Raw genomic sequence first — 16342 nt, forward strand, 5'->3', positions numbered from 1 at the left:
ACTTATTTTATTTTAGGTAGGTTAATCATTGTTCATGTTATTGGAATAGGAAACTTAATTTAGAATTTCGTTATGCTAGCTATTCATACAATTAATTGTTTATCCAGTCCAATGTTGATCTACTAAAAACGACTAGGTTTCCATTAGTGCATATAACTGAATTCTTTTGTTAGAACCAATTGTAACTAATCATTAGTGCATAAGCTTCAACCCCCCCGCGAGACCTTTTCCCGTTTCTTTCTAACCATAACGAGTGCGATATCGAATGTCATACCTGATGCATATTCACCTTATTTGTTCCCTTGTATGATGTACTGTTTGTTTCCCAATTTGAATGGATGAATGTATGTATGCTTGCAATCGCATAGAGAACGATCCGGTCGAAGAGCCCGAGGAGCTCGCAGGAGAAGCCCCTGAGCAGCAGTCGGTTGGTGGAGGCAAGTGTCCTTTGACCTATCTATGTCCTATTCATTATTTAATTCACCTCCCGCTTTACACATTTATGCCTAAGGATTGACTAGCTTTTGTTATCCATGTCCTTGTTCACCTATTTGGGTTGGATTATTACTGTTTAGCTTTATGCTATTGCTCAACTCTAATCAATGAACATGATGAGAATATCTATGATACGCTGTTTTCCCTTCTCTTATGATGATGTTATGCTTGTGGTCATCAAGGGGGCTCGAGCGGTTTCTCGAGTGCCTCTCCGTAAGGACCTGTTCTATGGATGACCGCCCGGGAAAATAGTGCAACCATGAGGGTGGAATGGGGTGCCCTTAGCTGAATAATTAGAGGATCCGGGGTGTAGTTCACTTAGCCGTCGTGCCGTCAATGGGGCTCGGTGTATGCGGCTCGCTCTGCCAAGTTTGGGTTCGCCCCTTGGGGAGGAGTGCGGTGCATTTAGGAAACCTAACGGGTGGCTACAGCCCCGGGGAATCTTTGTAAAGGCTACGTAGTGATGCCCTGCTAGGCCACCTAGGTAGTGGTCAATGGGGAGTAGCTCTCTCCGGGCAGAATGGGAATCACGGCTTGTGGGTAAAGTGCACAACCTCTGCAGAGTGTTTGAAAACTGATATATCAGCCGTGCTCACGGTTATGAGCGGCCAAGGGAGCTCCAATGATTAGTGGTACTTGATCAGAGATACTTTGGTACAGGTGGTTATGAGATCGATGATTCTGGTTATGACTATGGTGCTGGTAAGTGGTATTCTTTCCGTTTGGAAAGGGTACATCGGGTTAATAACTTGGGTTAATGCTAAAACTTGGCTTTCTACTAGTAAGTAATAATCTGACCAACTAAAAGCAACTGCTTGACTTATCCCCACATACAGCTAGTCCACTACAGCCAAACAGGATACTTGCTGAGTATGTTGATGTGTACTCACCCTTGCTCTACACACCAAACCCCCCCATCCCCAGGTTGTCAGCATTGCAACCACTGCTCAGGCGAAGATGAAGCTGTGGAAGGAGACTTCCAGGAGTTCCAAGATTACGACGAGTTCTAGGTGTGGGTTAGCGGCAACCCCCAGTCGGCTGCCTGTGAAGGCCGCGGTTATCTACGTTTCTTTTCCGCACTTTGATTTATTGTAAGAACTATATGGACGTCTCAGACGTATGATGTAATCGACTATTTCCCTTATTAATACTATTTTGAGCACTGTGTGATGATGTCCATATTATGTAACTGCTGTGTACGTGAATAACTGATCCTGGCACGTACATGGTTCGCATTCGGTTTGCCTTCTAAAACCGGGTGTGACAACTCCATCATCACCGACAACGGCACCCAGTTCACCGGCAGAAAATTCTTGGACTTCTGCGAGGATCACCACATCCGGGTGGACTGGGCCGCCGTGGCTCATCCCATGTCGAATGGGCAAGTAGAGCGTGCCAACGACATGATTCTACAAGGGCTCAAGCCTCGGATTTACAACGACCTCAGCAAGTTCGACAAGCGATGGATGAAGGAACTCCCCTCGGTGGTCTGGAGCCTGAGGACAATGCCGAGCCGAGCCACGGGGTTCACGCCGTTCTTCCTAGTCTACGGGGCCGAGGCCGTCTTGCCCACTGACCTGGAATACGGCTCCCCGAGGACGAGGGCCTACAGCGATCAAAGCAACCAAGCTAGCCGAGAAGACTCGCTGGACCAGCTGGAAGAGGCTCGGGACAAGGCCTCACTACACTCGGCGTGGTACCAGCAGTCCCTGCGACGCTACCACGCCCGAGGGGTCTGGCCCCGAGACCTCCAGGTGGGCGACCTGGTGCTTCGGCTACGACAAGACGCCCGCGGGAGGCACAAGCTCACGCCTCCCTGGAAGGGGCCATTCGTCATCGCCAAAGTTCTGAAGCCCGGAACGTACAAGCTGGCCAACAGTCAAGGCGAGGTCTACGGCAACGCTTGGAACATCCAACAGCTACGTCGCTTCTACCCTTAAGATGTTTTCTAGTTGTTCATATACCTCGCACCCATGCAAAGTTTAGTCATCAAGGAAGGGTCGGCCTCGCCTCGGCAAAGCCCGACCCTCCCTCGGGGGCTAAAAGGGGGGGAACCCCCTCTGCGTTGAAATTTTCCTCGAAAAAAGATCTCTTCTGCCAGAATATCTTTCGTGCTTTCTGACTACTTCGAAAAGTGGATCCTGAAAACGACGGAGTACACGTAAGCAGCCAAGGCTGACCGAGTCGAGGGACTCCTACGCCTCCGGGATACGGATACCTCACTCATCACCTTCTGCGATAAGTAACTCGCGTTCGGATAAAGTGATTCCGCGGACCGAACAAGTCTTCACGTTCGGAAGCTCTTCTGCCGAAGCGATCCTTCGAGCCTTCTCGACTGAGTCGGTGACAGGGCCTCATGGACGGGTGAAAGTGCGCATAAGCGGCAAGGCCGACCGAGCCGAGGGACTCCCACGCCTCCGGGATATGGATACCTCACTCATCACCTTCCGCGAGAAGCAACTCTCGCTCGCACAAACATCCCTATTACCGACAAAAAAGTCCAGATACTCGAAACAAGAGGAAAGGAGATGCAGCTTTACAACACAGCGAGGGTGTGTATTCTGGCCTCGGCAGCCGCAGAAGGCACACGCTACAAGACACTCTGATCCTGCAGGCTCGGGTCTTGACGCTGGAAGGGGGCAGTAGCACCCTCGGCATTGACGACACCTTCAGCGAGGTCCGACCTAGCCTCGGACGGCGACGCGATACGAGGATCTCCACTCTGGAGGACGACGTCATCGCCACGCCGGGGCAATCGCTGCCAGGGACTTCTCCGGGAATCCGGCCCGAGCAGGCGGCTCGGCCGGTTACCCCTGGGGCCTCGGCCAACCATCTTCCAAGGGCGCCAGCCTGACCCGAGGCCTCGGCTGGTCAACTCCAGCGTCGGTCCCGCTAACGGACAACCCGGCTAGGCTCCGGCCAACCAGGTTTCATTTTCGAGCCAACTCCGCCTCTGTTCATGCTGATATCGCTACCCTGGCCTCGGCTCGTCGAAGAGCGGCCAAGGGGTCCCTTTAACTAAGCTAGAGGAGCCTCAGACAACAAGGTCGACCGAGCCGAGGGACTCCTACGCCTCCGGGATACGGATACCTCACTCGTCACCTTGACACGGGGCGACTCATGCTTGGTGAAGCGGTTCAGATAATCAACAGGCGAGTCTTAGTGCTCGAAAATGAGGAAAAAACACGGCTCCGTGCCAAAATTACATACATGTTCAGGCCTCGACAGCCATAATGAACAAAAACACTGGCATTCAAAATGCCATTACAAACGGAACTCTGGTTCCGTCCCCGCCGGGTGTAAGAGAACCCCCTCTCACGGCGTGAAAACAACACACTCGTGATCCGTTCCTCGAACGGCTCGCGCACGCGCAACGGCCGCCCCGCCAACCACTCGCCCCGTCGCATTAACTCCGCGGCGGGACAGGCGACGCTTCTGGCAGGAGCAGCGGGCGACGCTTCGCCTTCGCCGTAATGACCGCGCCAAAAAAGGTACGCCGCGTCGTTCGATTTCGTATCCTTTTCCTTTTTTCCTCTTTCTCTATCTCTTGCAACAGGGACCGGGAAAGGGGGATACCCCGAAAAGGATCCTTCCCCGTGAAGGAACCAGGCTCCGAGCCTCCTTACTGATCAGAGGTTCGAAGGCTGGCCCCCCGAAGGGTTCAACAGCCGCCTCAGATCGCGTGGGCCCTACACCCACTACTGGTCAGAGGTTCGAAGGCTGACCCCCCGAAGGGTTCCACGGCCGCCTCAGGCTACTCGGGCTCCGCGCCCATTACTGATCAGGGGTTCGAAGGCTGGCCCCCGAAGGGTTCACAGCCGCCTCAGACGCCGAGCGAGGGATGACCATGGGTACGTTCGATACATAACCAAGGCTCGGGCTGCGCTCCCGAGGTACCCTAGGACATTTCCGAGACCAGCGGGAGCGATCTTGTAACGGAATCCCATCAGAGGGAGGCATCGAGCCCTCGGACCCCGTCGCCAGGGGACCGGGTCCGGCAGATCACCCGCAGGTACTTTTGGGCGTGCCTCTGGGCCCCTAGCCGACCCCTAACGAACGGGGCACGGACGTCCACTCGGATTACCCGCTTGCAGCACACTGGAGACACCATGTTCGGCGCCCATCGAGGGCAACATGGCGATTTCCCCCCTCCTCCTTGTGGAAAGGCGACGCAGGGGCGTATGTAAAAAAGCCGAGTCTGTCCCTGATCGCCCTCTCGCCCTGTGCAGAGGCTCGGGGGCTGCTCTCGCAAACCCGGCTCCGGCCGAACCGTTGACAGCGTCAACATACCAGCCCGAGAACTTGGGCCCCGACCGTACACCCGGGCTACGGCCAGTTCGCATGAGGGAACAACCAGACCAGCCGAAGCATTACGCGAGGCATTAAGACCTCGAAGGAGTGAAACCACTCCTCCGAGGCCTCGGGGGCTACACCCGGCGGGTGCGCTCGCGCGCACCCACCGGAACAAAATGCAACCGAGAAAGGCTGGTCCCCTTGCAAAAAAGTGCGACAAAAGCCTCCAAGCGAGTGCTAACACTCCCTTCGAGGCTCGGGGGCTACTATCGGGGACCATAATTAGGGGTACCCCCAAGACTCCTAATTCTCAGCTGGTAACCCCCATCAGCATAAAGCTGCAAAGGCCTGATGGATGCGATTAAGTCAGGGATCAGTCCATTCGAGTGACTCGATCACGCCTCGCCCGAGCCTAGCCTCGGACAAGGGCAGCCGACCCTGGAGGATTTCCGTCTCGCCCGAGGCCCCCCTCCGACGGTGAACATATTTCCGGCTCGCCCGAGGCCCTGCCTTCGCTAAGAAGCAACCCTGACTAAATCGCCGCACCGACCGACCAAATCGCAGGAGCATTTAACGCAAAGGTGGCATGACACCTTTATCCTGACGCACGCCCCTCGACAGAGCCGAAGTGACCGCCGTCACTTCGCCACTCCACTGACCGGCCTGACAGAAGGACAGCGCCGCCTGCGCCACTCCGCCTGCAGTGTCACTTGGCAGAGTGAGACTGACAGGCAGTCAGGCCCTGCCAAAGGCACCATAGGAAGCTCCGCTCCGCCCGACCCAGGGCTCGGACTCGGGCTCAGTCCCGGAAGACGGCGAACTCCGCTCCGCCCGACCTAGGGCTCGGACTCGGGCTCAGTCCTAGAAGACGGCGAACTCCGCTCCGCCCGACCTAGGGCTCGGACTCGGGCTCAGTCCCAGAAGACGGCGAACTCCGCTCCGCCCGACCCAGGGCTCGGACTCGGGCTCAGCCCCAGAAGACGACGAGCTCCGCTCTGCCCGACCCAGGGCTCGGACTCGGGCTCAGTCCCGGAAGACGGCGAACTCCGCTCCGCCCGACCCAGGGCTCGGACTCGGGCTCAGTCCCGGAAGACGGCGAACTCCGCTCCGCTCGACCCAGGGCTCGGACTCGGGCTCAGTCCCAGAAGACGGCGAACTCCGCTCCGCCCGACCCAGGGCTCAGACTCGGGCTCAGCCCCAGAAGACGACGAACTCCGCTCCGCCCGACCCAGGGCTCGGACTCGGGCTCAGCTCCAGAAGACGACGAACTCCGCTCCGCCCGACCCAGGGCTCGGACTCGGGCTCGGCCCCAGAAGACGACGAACTCCGCTCCGCCCGACCCGGGGCTCGGACTCGGGCTCAGCCCCAGAAGGCGATGAACTCCGCTTCGCCCGACCCCAGGGCTCGGACTCCGCCCTGGCCTCTGCCGACGACCTCCGCCTCGCCCGACCCAGGGGCTCGGACTCGGCCTCGACCATGGAAGACAGACTCGACCTCGGCTTCGGAGGAGCCTCCGCATCGCCCGACCTAGGGCGCAGGCCAGCCACGTCAACAGGAGGCGCCATCATCACCCTACCCCGAGCTGACTCGGGCCACAGGGAACAAGACCGGTGTCCCATCTGGCTAGCTCCGCCAGATAGGCAATGATGGCGCCCCGCGTACTCTGTGACGACGGCGGCTCTCAGCCCCCTTACGGAAGCAAGAGGACGTTAGCAAGGACCCAACCGCTCCGACAGCTGTCCCTCCGCCAGGCTCCATCGCTCCTCCGACGGCCACGACATCACACCAGCTGGGTGCCAAAATCTCTCCGGCTGCCACATCGGCATGTACTTAGGGCGCTAGCTCTCCCCCGCTAGACACGTAGCACTCTGCTACACCCCCATTGTACACCTGGATCCTCTCCTTACGCCTATAAAAGGAAGGACCAGGGCCCTCTTAGAGAGGGTTGGCCGCGCGGGGACGAGGACGAGACATGCGCTCTCTTGGGGCCGCTCGCTTCACTCTCCCGCGTGGACGCTTGTAACCCCCTACTGCAAGCGCACCCGACCTGGGCGCGGGACGAACACGAAGGCCGCGGGATTCCCACCTCTCTCACGCCGGTCTCCGGCCGCCTCGCTCCTTCCCCCCTTCGCGCTCGCCCTCGCGCTCGACCCATCTGGGCTGGGGCACGCGGCGACACTCACTCGTCGGCCCGAGGGACCCCCCGGTCTCGAAACGCCGACACAAGTGTTGTGGATTAAGTTTCAAGTTTTTACAGGATCACCTATTCACCCCCCCTCTAGGTGCTCTCAAATGCTCCATCCTGAGCTACCAATGATGGCCTTATTAAAAAATGAAAACTTAAGGCTAAATTAACTAGCTCTCAAGAAGCCATTGAAAACTTGCTAGGGAAGATGGAAATTCTTAGCATACATAACAATGAGCTAACTATTAAGCTAGAAAACATTGGTAGCGTCTTAGGAGTATCTTTGGTTGAAATACCTAAAATTATTAAGAAAGATGCTTTTACTTCTTGTTTTAATTTAATTGATGATTCTAACCCCTGCAATCAAGTTATTGTTAAGAACGTTGTTATAGAAACATGTTCGGATGAGATTGCAATAGAGAATGAGCAATTAAAGCAAGAGGTGGCTCACCTTGGCAAGACCTTGTATGACAAGAAAGGCAAAGCCAAACAAATCCAATCTCCTCAGGATAACACCACTGCGGAGGTGAACAAGCCCGTGGAGGGAGAAATTGTGATTTGTAGGCTATGCCACAAGGAAGGCCACAAGTCTTACCAATGCAAGGCGAAGACCGGGGATAAGCAAAAACAAAAGCTAACAAGCAAAATATCCAACATCTACATCAACAAGAGGAATCCCTTTAGAGTCCTATATGTTATGTATAGAAGTTTGTAAGGAAAATGGACCCCAGGCCATTTGGCTAAAAGGATTTTGGTGTTTGATGATCAACATAACCTATGGACTAATATTTTGCTAGTATTTGTATTTATAGTTCATAGGATGCGAAGAGGATTGGACTAAGACACTGAGGATGCAACACCTCAAAGAAGACATAAAAGAAGCATGAAAGTCCAAGACTCAAGAACAAAAGAAGCCCAAAGAAATAGCGAAAAAATCCATGAAGTGGGCAGTCAGCCAACGCACTGGTGGCGCACCGCACAACAAACAGTAACATGTCCGGTGTGCACCGGACAGTCTGCGTAGAGGGGCCCGCAACCAGGCGCCCCGGGATGTAGCACTGGACTGTTCGGTGTGCACCAGACAGTCTGGGTAACGGTCAGATCCAACGGTCGACTGCTGCAGACTCCAATGGTCGGCTGACGTGGCCAGCTCCCCGGACACTGAACAATGCTTGTCTGGTGCGCTCGTGGACAGAAAGCTGCCGCTTCTGTCCAACAGCTACAATTGTGGGAGGGGCTATAAATACCCCCTAACTGACCATTTGGAGGTGTGGGAGCCCAAGCAATATACCAAGGCATATTATAGACATTTCCAAGTGCTCAAACACCCAAGTGCTTAATAGAATCACTCGATGATTAGTGTAGGTGCTTCACGAAGTGCTTAGGTTAGTTAGATCGCATTAGCGCTTGCTCTAGACGAATTCTAGTTAGTTGAGTGAGTTTAGAAAAACCACACAACCCCTCGGCTCTTGCGTGTGCTATTGTAATTGTACCGAGCGGGGCGAGAGTCTTGCGAGACCATGACAACCGAGTTTGTGTCACGGCCGCCACCATGTACCGGAGGGAACGAGGCCCACGACGTTTCGGTCGGAAGCTCGATAATGGAGACGGCGGAAAGCGTCCGAGAGGAGCCGGAAGCGGAGCACCACTTGCGCGTGGAGAAGGCCCGCGGCTCTCTACGGAGTTACTCGACCGTGATGCTTGGCCCTCGCGTGGGCTTCCCTTTGCGTAGGGGCACCAACGAGGATTAGTCGGAACCTTGCGTGATTCCGGATACCTCGGTAAAAATACCAGCGTCATCCACGAGAGTTTACATCTCTACCGGCATGGGAGAAAATGGAAACACATATATATTTGGTCCGACGGAACTTTGATGTCTAGTTGCCCCATGATCCTTCTACGTAGATATTCCTCCCTCCAAGAGTCCACGTGAGCAACATGGGAATTTTCTTTTGAGGCGGGCCATCAGAATCCTCCTATTGTTGATTCATCAATATCTGGTTGAACACCGGAGGAGGCATTTCTGTAGCTCTTTGCAACGGAGTTACAGGACTCTGAAATATTGAATACTCTAGTTCATTTTGCGAGGGAAAAATGATAGGTCGGAGAATCATGCATGTTATGAGCTAGAATGCGACAACTGAAACATAGAAGTACTAAGCATGCCTTGGAAATTTCGCTAATGAAACAACAAAGTTGCATTGTTCCACCAAAATCTGAATAACACAAATATCAATGTCCACGTGTATATGTACGATCTACAATATTGATAACATCAATAAAATCTAGATTTTAGCCAATCAAGAGGTTACAGTTCACTTTAAAAATATAATACCACTAGACTTAATTTTCCTTGCAACAAAAATAATAATAGGACACACATCGTCTCATATTAACATACTACTCTCCCTAAAAAAAGATCTAAGAGCATCTGCAACAATGTCTTAAATCAGTACACTATCTTCAAATATAAGGTTCAATTTATAAAAATAGATTCAACAGTGTTTTATTTTATAGATTTTTATAAAAAATAGAACAAATCATGAAGTGATCCAAATATACTACATCATAGCTTACTATCATATTCTTCTTTTCTGCATCACCCTCAACTTTTTCTTTCCTAATAATATTATTTATTTCTAAAATACATGATTTAAGAATTAACCGTTGGAGTCTAATTTATTTTTAATGTATTGAACACTTTAAATGATGTAGGGTTTTAATTATGGAGAAACTATTTTGAGGGACCTTGTTGGAGTTAAAATGACCTAAGGACATACAAGTGAGTAATGCAGATAAAACTACTAGAAAACCCACGCTATCAGGACATGTACAACCATGAGATGGTGGTTCGGTTTTCTAAGTGTAAGAGACAATTAACAAATTATATGATATAATTCTGAGTTCCTAGATCATAAATGCAGTTAAGAGACAACTTGTAAAAAACTTGTGTAGAGACAGGCTCTTCAAGAAGAGTCAATCTCTTGTATTTTTTCAATTAGTCCTCTAGACACCACTCAAGAGACCTCATATTATATAGTGTCGATAATGCCTACAGACCATGTCCAACACTTCATCTATATGGTCATCCAAAACTCTGTTTTGGACTGTAGATTGCGTTGTTTGCATAGTAGAGTTGAATATGAAGATGAAGTTGGGTATGATGATGAAAAAGTTAATGCCATTGACGCATCATCATGCATGTTCTGAGCTCGTAGCACCCTCAACGAGCAGCCATTCAGCCAAATTAAACGAGTGTGCAACAAAAAACCAAAAACACTCCATGCCGAACTAACGCCCGATGCAAATCCCAAGCGATCGACCACGCACACGTGCATCGTGCCAATGGGGAACAACCGAAAGAGGCTAATAATTCGAATTCGAGGAGGCGAGGCGTAATCACTAAAGATCTGACCTGGGGCACGAACATCCGCGGTGAATGCGGCCTCAGTGGGCTCGTCGGCGGGGATAATGACGACCCATCGCCCCGGACGTAGCCCTCAAAGGAGGAAGAGGCACGGCGCACGTTGTTGGCGTCGTCGATGTCGGCGTCCGCGAGGTCTTCCGCCCGGCTGCTCGCGTTGCCCATCTCTGGCCAGGCCTGGGGATCCCCACGAAGACACACGCCTGCCGCAAGATGCGTGCGTGCTTCTCTTGTGCCGTGTCGTGCATGCACCAGGGACTTAACAACCCCGACACACGAACGCATGCATCACGCGACTCCGGCCAGAGTGCCAGAGTTCGTGGACTCACTTTATATTTCTTCTCTACTTAGCCAATGATAAACAACTGAAAAATGCTATCAAGATTGTATATGTATCTTCGTATCGATGTTTGCCACTGCCAAAAATATCCTTATATATAATACTCTCTTATTTTATACGCACAACTTTGACAAAATCATGCAAACTACGCGCGCTAGGCGCACGTTAGTCACTAGTTTACAATTATCTCCCAAGAAAACAATCGAATAATAATAACAATATGTAAGCTCTAGCAGCTAAAAAACAAGATTCACATGGATTTGCACCCACCTCTTTAGTTTAGCAGATGAACGAATTATGCAGGAGAGACTTCTAAACCTGAATGAAATGCTAAGTCCACCACATCTAGCTATAGTTGCCGGCCCACAACACAGCAATGGTCAGGCTACCGCTCGATGGCCTTGTACAGGACGCAGGTCACGTACTTGGAGCGGAACCTGTGGGTGTAGCTGAGGGCCACCAACGGATGTGCGCCCCAGCCCTTCTCGATGTAGAGATGGTCTAGGACGACGTGCCTCGGCCTCGCGCAGCCTTCTTCAGTGCTCCGAGAATTCAGCACGCCGAGGTAGAGCTGGGCCGGCAGCTGAGGAGGCTCCTTGGAGAACTCCTTTTCGCCGGGAACATGGAAACCGTAGCTGGAGTCCGGGGAGGGAGGGGCCATGAGCTCAGATACACTTTCCACGCTGTCAGGAACGAAGTCCTGCATGATTACAAACAAGAGTAAGATTACATGCAACAGCTAGCCAGCGGAGTTTTGCCACAAAGGAAGGTACATGCAGTGAGCAATCAACTTGGTAAAATTGAAACACGATGTTTTCTTTACAGATGGCCTCCCCACAGTTGTATTTTTTCGGTTCTTTTCCCATAACAGTCTGGAAGCCTAAACTATGATTTCGTTTAATTTGGGTTTCTCTCTCATTGAGTAATTAGTTTCAGTTTATTGGTCTGTAATAATCAACAGAGGATGACTATAATACAACATTCAGATAAACGGACTTGACCAGCTATTATATCATGTATACATTCATTATCATTAATGTGGACAGAAAAATAGGGATAGAAAGAAATATATTTTGGAACGGATCGAGTATTATAAACTACAACTTCAAATTGGAGCTGCAGTCCCAAACACCCTCTAAGAGCATGCTGAGTTTAATAAAGCTCAAATCCAAACAATCAGTAAGTGGAGTTAGATATTCAGTGTGAAAGAGGGAACACTTACATGGACATCTACTAGGTTCAAAATCTGACCCACATTATCAGTTTCGCAGGGAAGGTCAGGTATAAATCTTCTTTCTCCATCTACAATGAATCTATAACGGTGAACTCCAGATGAAAGCATCAATAGAATGGTGTGATCTTTTCCGGATTTCTCAACTAGTTTCCTGCCATGTACGTATATATCAGCAGTAAGAATAAACTCTCTTCTATTGATAGGTTTTAGAGGTATGGGAGAAAACGGAAACACACTTTGATGTCCAGTTGTCCCATGATCCTTCTACGTAGATATTCCTCCCTCCAAGAGTGCACGTGAGCAACGTGGGAATTTTCTTTTGAGGCGGGCCATCAGAATCCTCCTGCTGTTGATTCATCAATATCTGGTTGAACACCGGAGGAGACACTTCTGTAGCTCTTTGCAATGGAGTTACAGGACTCTGAAATATTGAATACTCTGGTTCATTTTGCCAGGGAAAAAATGATAGGTAGAAGAATCATGCATGTTATGAGCTAGAATGCTACAACTGAAACATAAAGTACTAAGCAGGCCTTGGAAAATTTGCTAATGAATCAGCAAAGCTGCATTGTTCCACCAAAATCTGAATAACACAAATATCAATGCCCACGTGTATATGTACAATCTATAATATCATTAACATCAATAAAAGCTAGATTTTAGCCAATCAAGAGGTTACAGTTCACGTTAAAGAATATAATATCACTAGCCTTAATTTTCCTTGCAACGAAAATAATAATAGGACACACACCATCTCATATTAACATACTACTCTCCCTACGAAAAAAATCTAAGAGCATCTCCAACAATGTCTTACATCAGTACAATATCTTCAATGCAAATATAAGGTTCGATTTATAAAAATAGCTTCAACGATGTTTTATTTTATATTTTTTATAAAAAGTAGAACAAATCATAAAGTGATTCAAATATACTAAATCCTAGCTTACTATCATATTCTTCTTTTTTGCATCACCCTCAACTTTTTCTTTCCTAATAATATTATTTATTTTCTAAAATACATGATTTAAGACTTAATCATTGGACTCTAATTTATTTTAAATGTCTTAAACACTTTAAATGATACAATGTTTTAATTATGGAGACATTATTTTGAGGGACCTTAAATGATGCAGGGTTTTAATTATGAAGACACTATTTTTAGGGACCTTGTTGGAGTTAAAATAAACTAAGGACATACAAGTGAGTAATGCATATAAAACTACTAGAAAACCCACGCTATCAGGACATGTACAACCATGAGATGGTGGTTCGGTTTTCTAAGTGTAAGAGATAATTAACAAATTATATGATAGAATTCTGAGTCCCTATATCATAAATGCAGTTAAAAGACAATATGTAAAAAGGTTGTATAGAGACAGGTTCTTCAAGAAGAGCCAATCTCCTGTATTTTTTTAATTAGCCCTTTAGATACCCCTCAATAGACCTCATATTATATAGTGTCGAACATGCCCTCAGACCATGTCCAAAACTTCATCTATATGGTCATCCAAAACTCTGTTTTGGTCTGTAGATTGCTCTTTTTACATAGTAGAGTTTGAATATGAAGATTAAGATGGGTAAGATGATGAGGTAGTTAATGACATTGGCGCATCATCATGCATGTTCTGAGCTCGTCGCACCCTCAACTAGCAGCCATTCAGCCAAATTAAACCAGCGCACAACAAAAAAACAAAAACACTGCATGCCAAACGAACGCCTGATGTAAATCCCAAGAGATCGACCACACACACGTGCGTCGTGCCGATGGGGAACCGCCGGCCGAGGCTAATAATTCTAATTCGAGGAGGTGAGGCGTAATCATCGGAGATCTGACCTGGGGCACGAACATCCGCGGTGAATGCGGCCTCGGCGGGCTCGCCGGCGGGGATGATGATGACCCACCGCCCCGGACGTAGCCCGCAGAGGAGGAAGAGGCACGTCGCATGTTGTTGCCGTCATCAATGTCGGCGTCCACGAGGTCTTCCGCTCGACCGCTCACATTGCCCATCTCTGGTCTGGCTTGGGGATCCCCACAGAGACACACGCCTGCCGTGGGATGCGTGTGTCCTTCTCTCGTGCCGTGCCGTGCATGCATGCATCACACGATTCCGCCCGGAGTGCTAGAGTTCGTGGACTCACTTTCTATTTCTTCTCAGCCCATAACATTTTTTGGGTCGACGAAGGAAGGATCGGAAGGCCCGGCCCATCGTATGACGAAGAGCCGGCCCGGCGTGCTCCTCGGTCCTCCCCCGTCTGGTTCGGCAGCGGCAGCAGCGCGAAGGGAGTTCCTCAGCAGGGTAGCCATGCTTGGTCTTCGTGCCCGCGCAGCGTCGCAGCTCCAGCGCCCAACCCCGTCTCCCTCTTCCGCTTCCTCGGCGTCGTTCTCGCTCGCGAGGCTCGGGTGCGCCTCCCCGCTCGCCGCCCTCGCATATTCCGTGGGTTGTTCTTTGGAATGATTCCGAAACTAACTTTACTTCTGTGGGGCTTGTTCCAAGAGTGATTTTTTTCTTGTGTGTAGCTAGTCTCGGGAGTTAATTCCTAGGTCCTAGCATATTCTAGTAGTTCCATGTTCAGAAAATTCACCGACAATTTGGCCCTGGCATTTTTAGTTGTGCAGTTTGTCAGGATTTTGCTAGCGTCTTCTCTCAGAACTCGACCAGAGCACGCACCGACTACTGACCAATGTCTCCTTTCAGGTGCGGCTTAAATATGATTTCTTTGTTTTTATGCATCCTCATTTTTACTGCCCAGCTAAAGCTAGGGTTCCACATTCCTTTCACCCCTTCATTTACGTCTGTGTTATGTCACCAATGTCGAATGATTTTTAAACTGATACATGCCTCCTATTTTTTCCTCCCACTCTGCTTCTTTCTTTCTTTCCCTTTCTTGATGTTTTTAGTGCTCACAAGCTAATATGTACCTTTTGTTCCCTGCTGCAATCCATGTAATAGATATCGTGGTTCCATTATTATAGAAATTATGCGTTTTTCCCCCTCTTCTTCTCCCTCTCTCTTTCTTAGAGCTAGTTTGGCAACCGTATTTTTCCATGAGATTTTCAATTTCCCAAGGGAAAATAAACTAATTTTCTTTGGGAAAACGAAAAAACCCTTGGAAAAATATGGTTCCAAACTAGCCCTTAACGTTTTTTCCTATTCATGTTGCTGCTGAAATCCATCTAAAAGCTGTCTTCTTTTAAGGAATCCTAATTCTTCTCCATGCGGCAATCCATCTAGATATCGCTGTTTCACTATTATAGGAATCATGTGCCTTTTTCGGTCTGCTTCTCTCTCTTTCTTAACGGTTTTTTTTCACTTTCATATTGCTACAGGTTCAGCTGGGATAGAGGCACCTAAATTTTCACATATTATATTCTTCTTCTGGTTCATGTTGGCAAAGTACGATCTTTCACCATCGGATTTTGATAAATTCAGTAATAGGAATTCAAAAATCTTTGACTGACGAAAAAATGGACACCCAAAACACGCAACTCACTTTTTTTTCGTTCACCGTCGAATCCCATATCATCGGATACCAGTATTAGTCGTTTTGCCTCCGTGAAGATGGTGTGAGCTAAATACATGTGTCCTTTGTTCAGCGGCTATCAGCATGTTGTCTCAGTAACTCAGTTGTTTCCCTCCGTGAAGAACTGAAGATGTTTCCGGCTGACCACACGCGTCGATGGCTAAGCGCTTAGGTTCTACTCAGAGTATTTTCATCCTCTATCTCATGCGTTTGATGGATAAGCGCTCAGGTTCTAGTGGGTGCGTTTGGTTGCGGAATAACCAGGACAGAGATGTTCTCTGACATCGTCTCTCGTCACTCTAATTTTGAGGGATAACTGACGACAACACTGGGATATGTCTGTCCCAACCTCTGACCCTGAACCAAACAACCTTATTTGAGGGATCGTCTCGTCCTATCCTGTCATTACAACCAAACGCAACCGAAGGGCACTACACGCGGGCAGGGCACACATACTATACTAAAAATGTATTTATAGCTAACCTCTAAACCATGGTTCAACACATCATCAAGAGCATAAACAACCTTTTCGATTAAATCTACAAATTCGTGAAATTATAGCTAACCTCTAAACCAAAGACCTGCTCTATAGTGAAACAAATAAAAGCTAACCTAAAAATCGTGAAGCTGAACAGTCCCAAACAAGCTTTTATTACTAACTATTTTGTATGCACGAGGAGCACAACACCTGCTCTATAGTGAAGCAGATAAAAGCTAAGCTGAAAATTGTGAAGCTGAACAACCTGCTCTATAGTGAAGCAGATAAAAGCTAAGCTGAAAATTGTGAAGCTGAACAGTCTCAAACAAGCTCTTATTACTATCTATTTCCTACGCGCGCCTTATTAG

General features: G+C 49.2%; 3 protein-coding genes across 3 annotated transcripts; 1 reads left to right on the plus strand and 2 right to left on the minus strand.

Moving 5' to 3' along the window:
* Positions 1–8802: 8802 nt before the first annotated feature.
* Positions 8803–10645, minus strand: LOC103650639 (SNF1-related protein kinase regulatory subunit beta-1-like). The gene is made up of 2 exons (XM_008676205.3): positions 10389–10645; positions 8803–9027 (listed from the first exon to the last, which is right to left on the minus strand). Exons 1-2 carry the CDS (start codon positions 10560–10562, stop codon positions 8950–8952), a joined length of 252 nt encoding a protein of 83 aa, XP_008674427.1. The 5' UTR covers positions 10563–10645; the 3' UTR covers positions 8803–8949.
* Positions 10646–10814: 169 nt separating this feature from the next.
* On the minus strand, positions 10815–14043 carry LOC103650640 (SNF1-related protein kinase regulatory subunit beta-1). Its single transcript, XM_008676206.4, has 4 exons — positions 13809–14043; positions 12208–12392; positions 11960–12122; positions 10815–11437 (listed from the first exon to the last, which is right to left on the minus strand). The coding sequence occupies exons 1-4, from the start codon at positions 13980–13982 to the stop codon at positions 11123–11125; spliced, it is 837 nt and encodes a 278-aa protein (XP_008674428.1). The 5' UTR covers positions 13983–14043; the 3' UTR covers positions 10815–11122.
* On the plus strand, positions 14031–15566 carry LOC118476805 (uncharacterized). The gene is made up of 3 exons (XM_035966580.1): positions 14031–14375; positions 14592–14670; positions 15303–15566. Exons 1-3 carry the CDS (start codon positions 14031–14033, stop codon positions 15431–15433), a joined length of 555 nt encoding a protein of 184 aa, XP_035822473.1. The 3' UTR covers positions 15434–15566.
* The last annotated feature ends 776 nt before the right edge of the window (positions 15567–16342 follow it).

This window comes from Zea mays, chromosome 3 (assembly GCF_902167145.1).
Source record: "Zea mays cultivar B73 chromosome 3, Zm-B73-REFERENCE-NAM-5.0, whole genome shotgun sequence".
In the NCBI taxonomy this organism is placed as follows: domain Eukaryota; kingdom Viridiplantae; phylum Streptophyta; class Magnoliopsida; order Poales; family Poaceae; genus Zea; species Zea mays.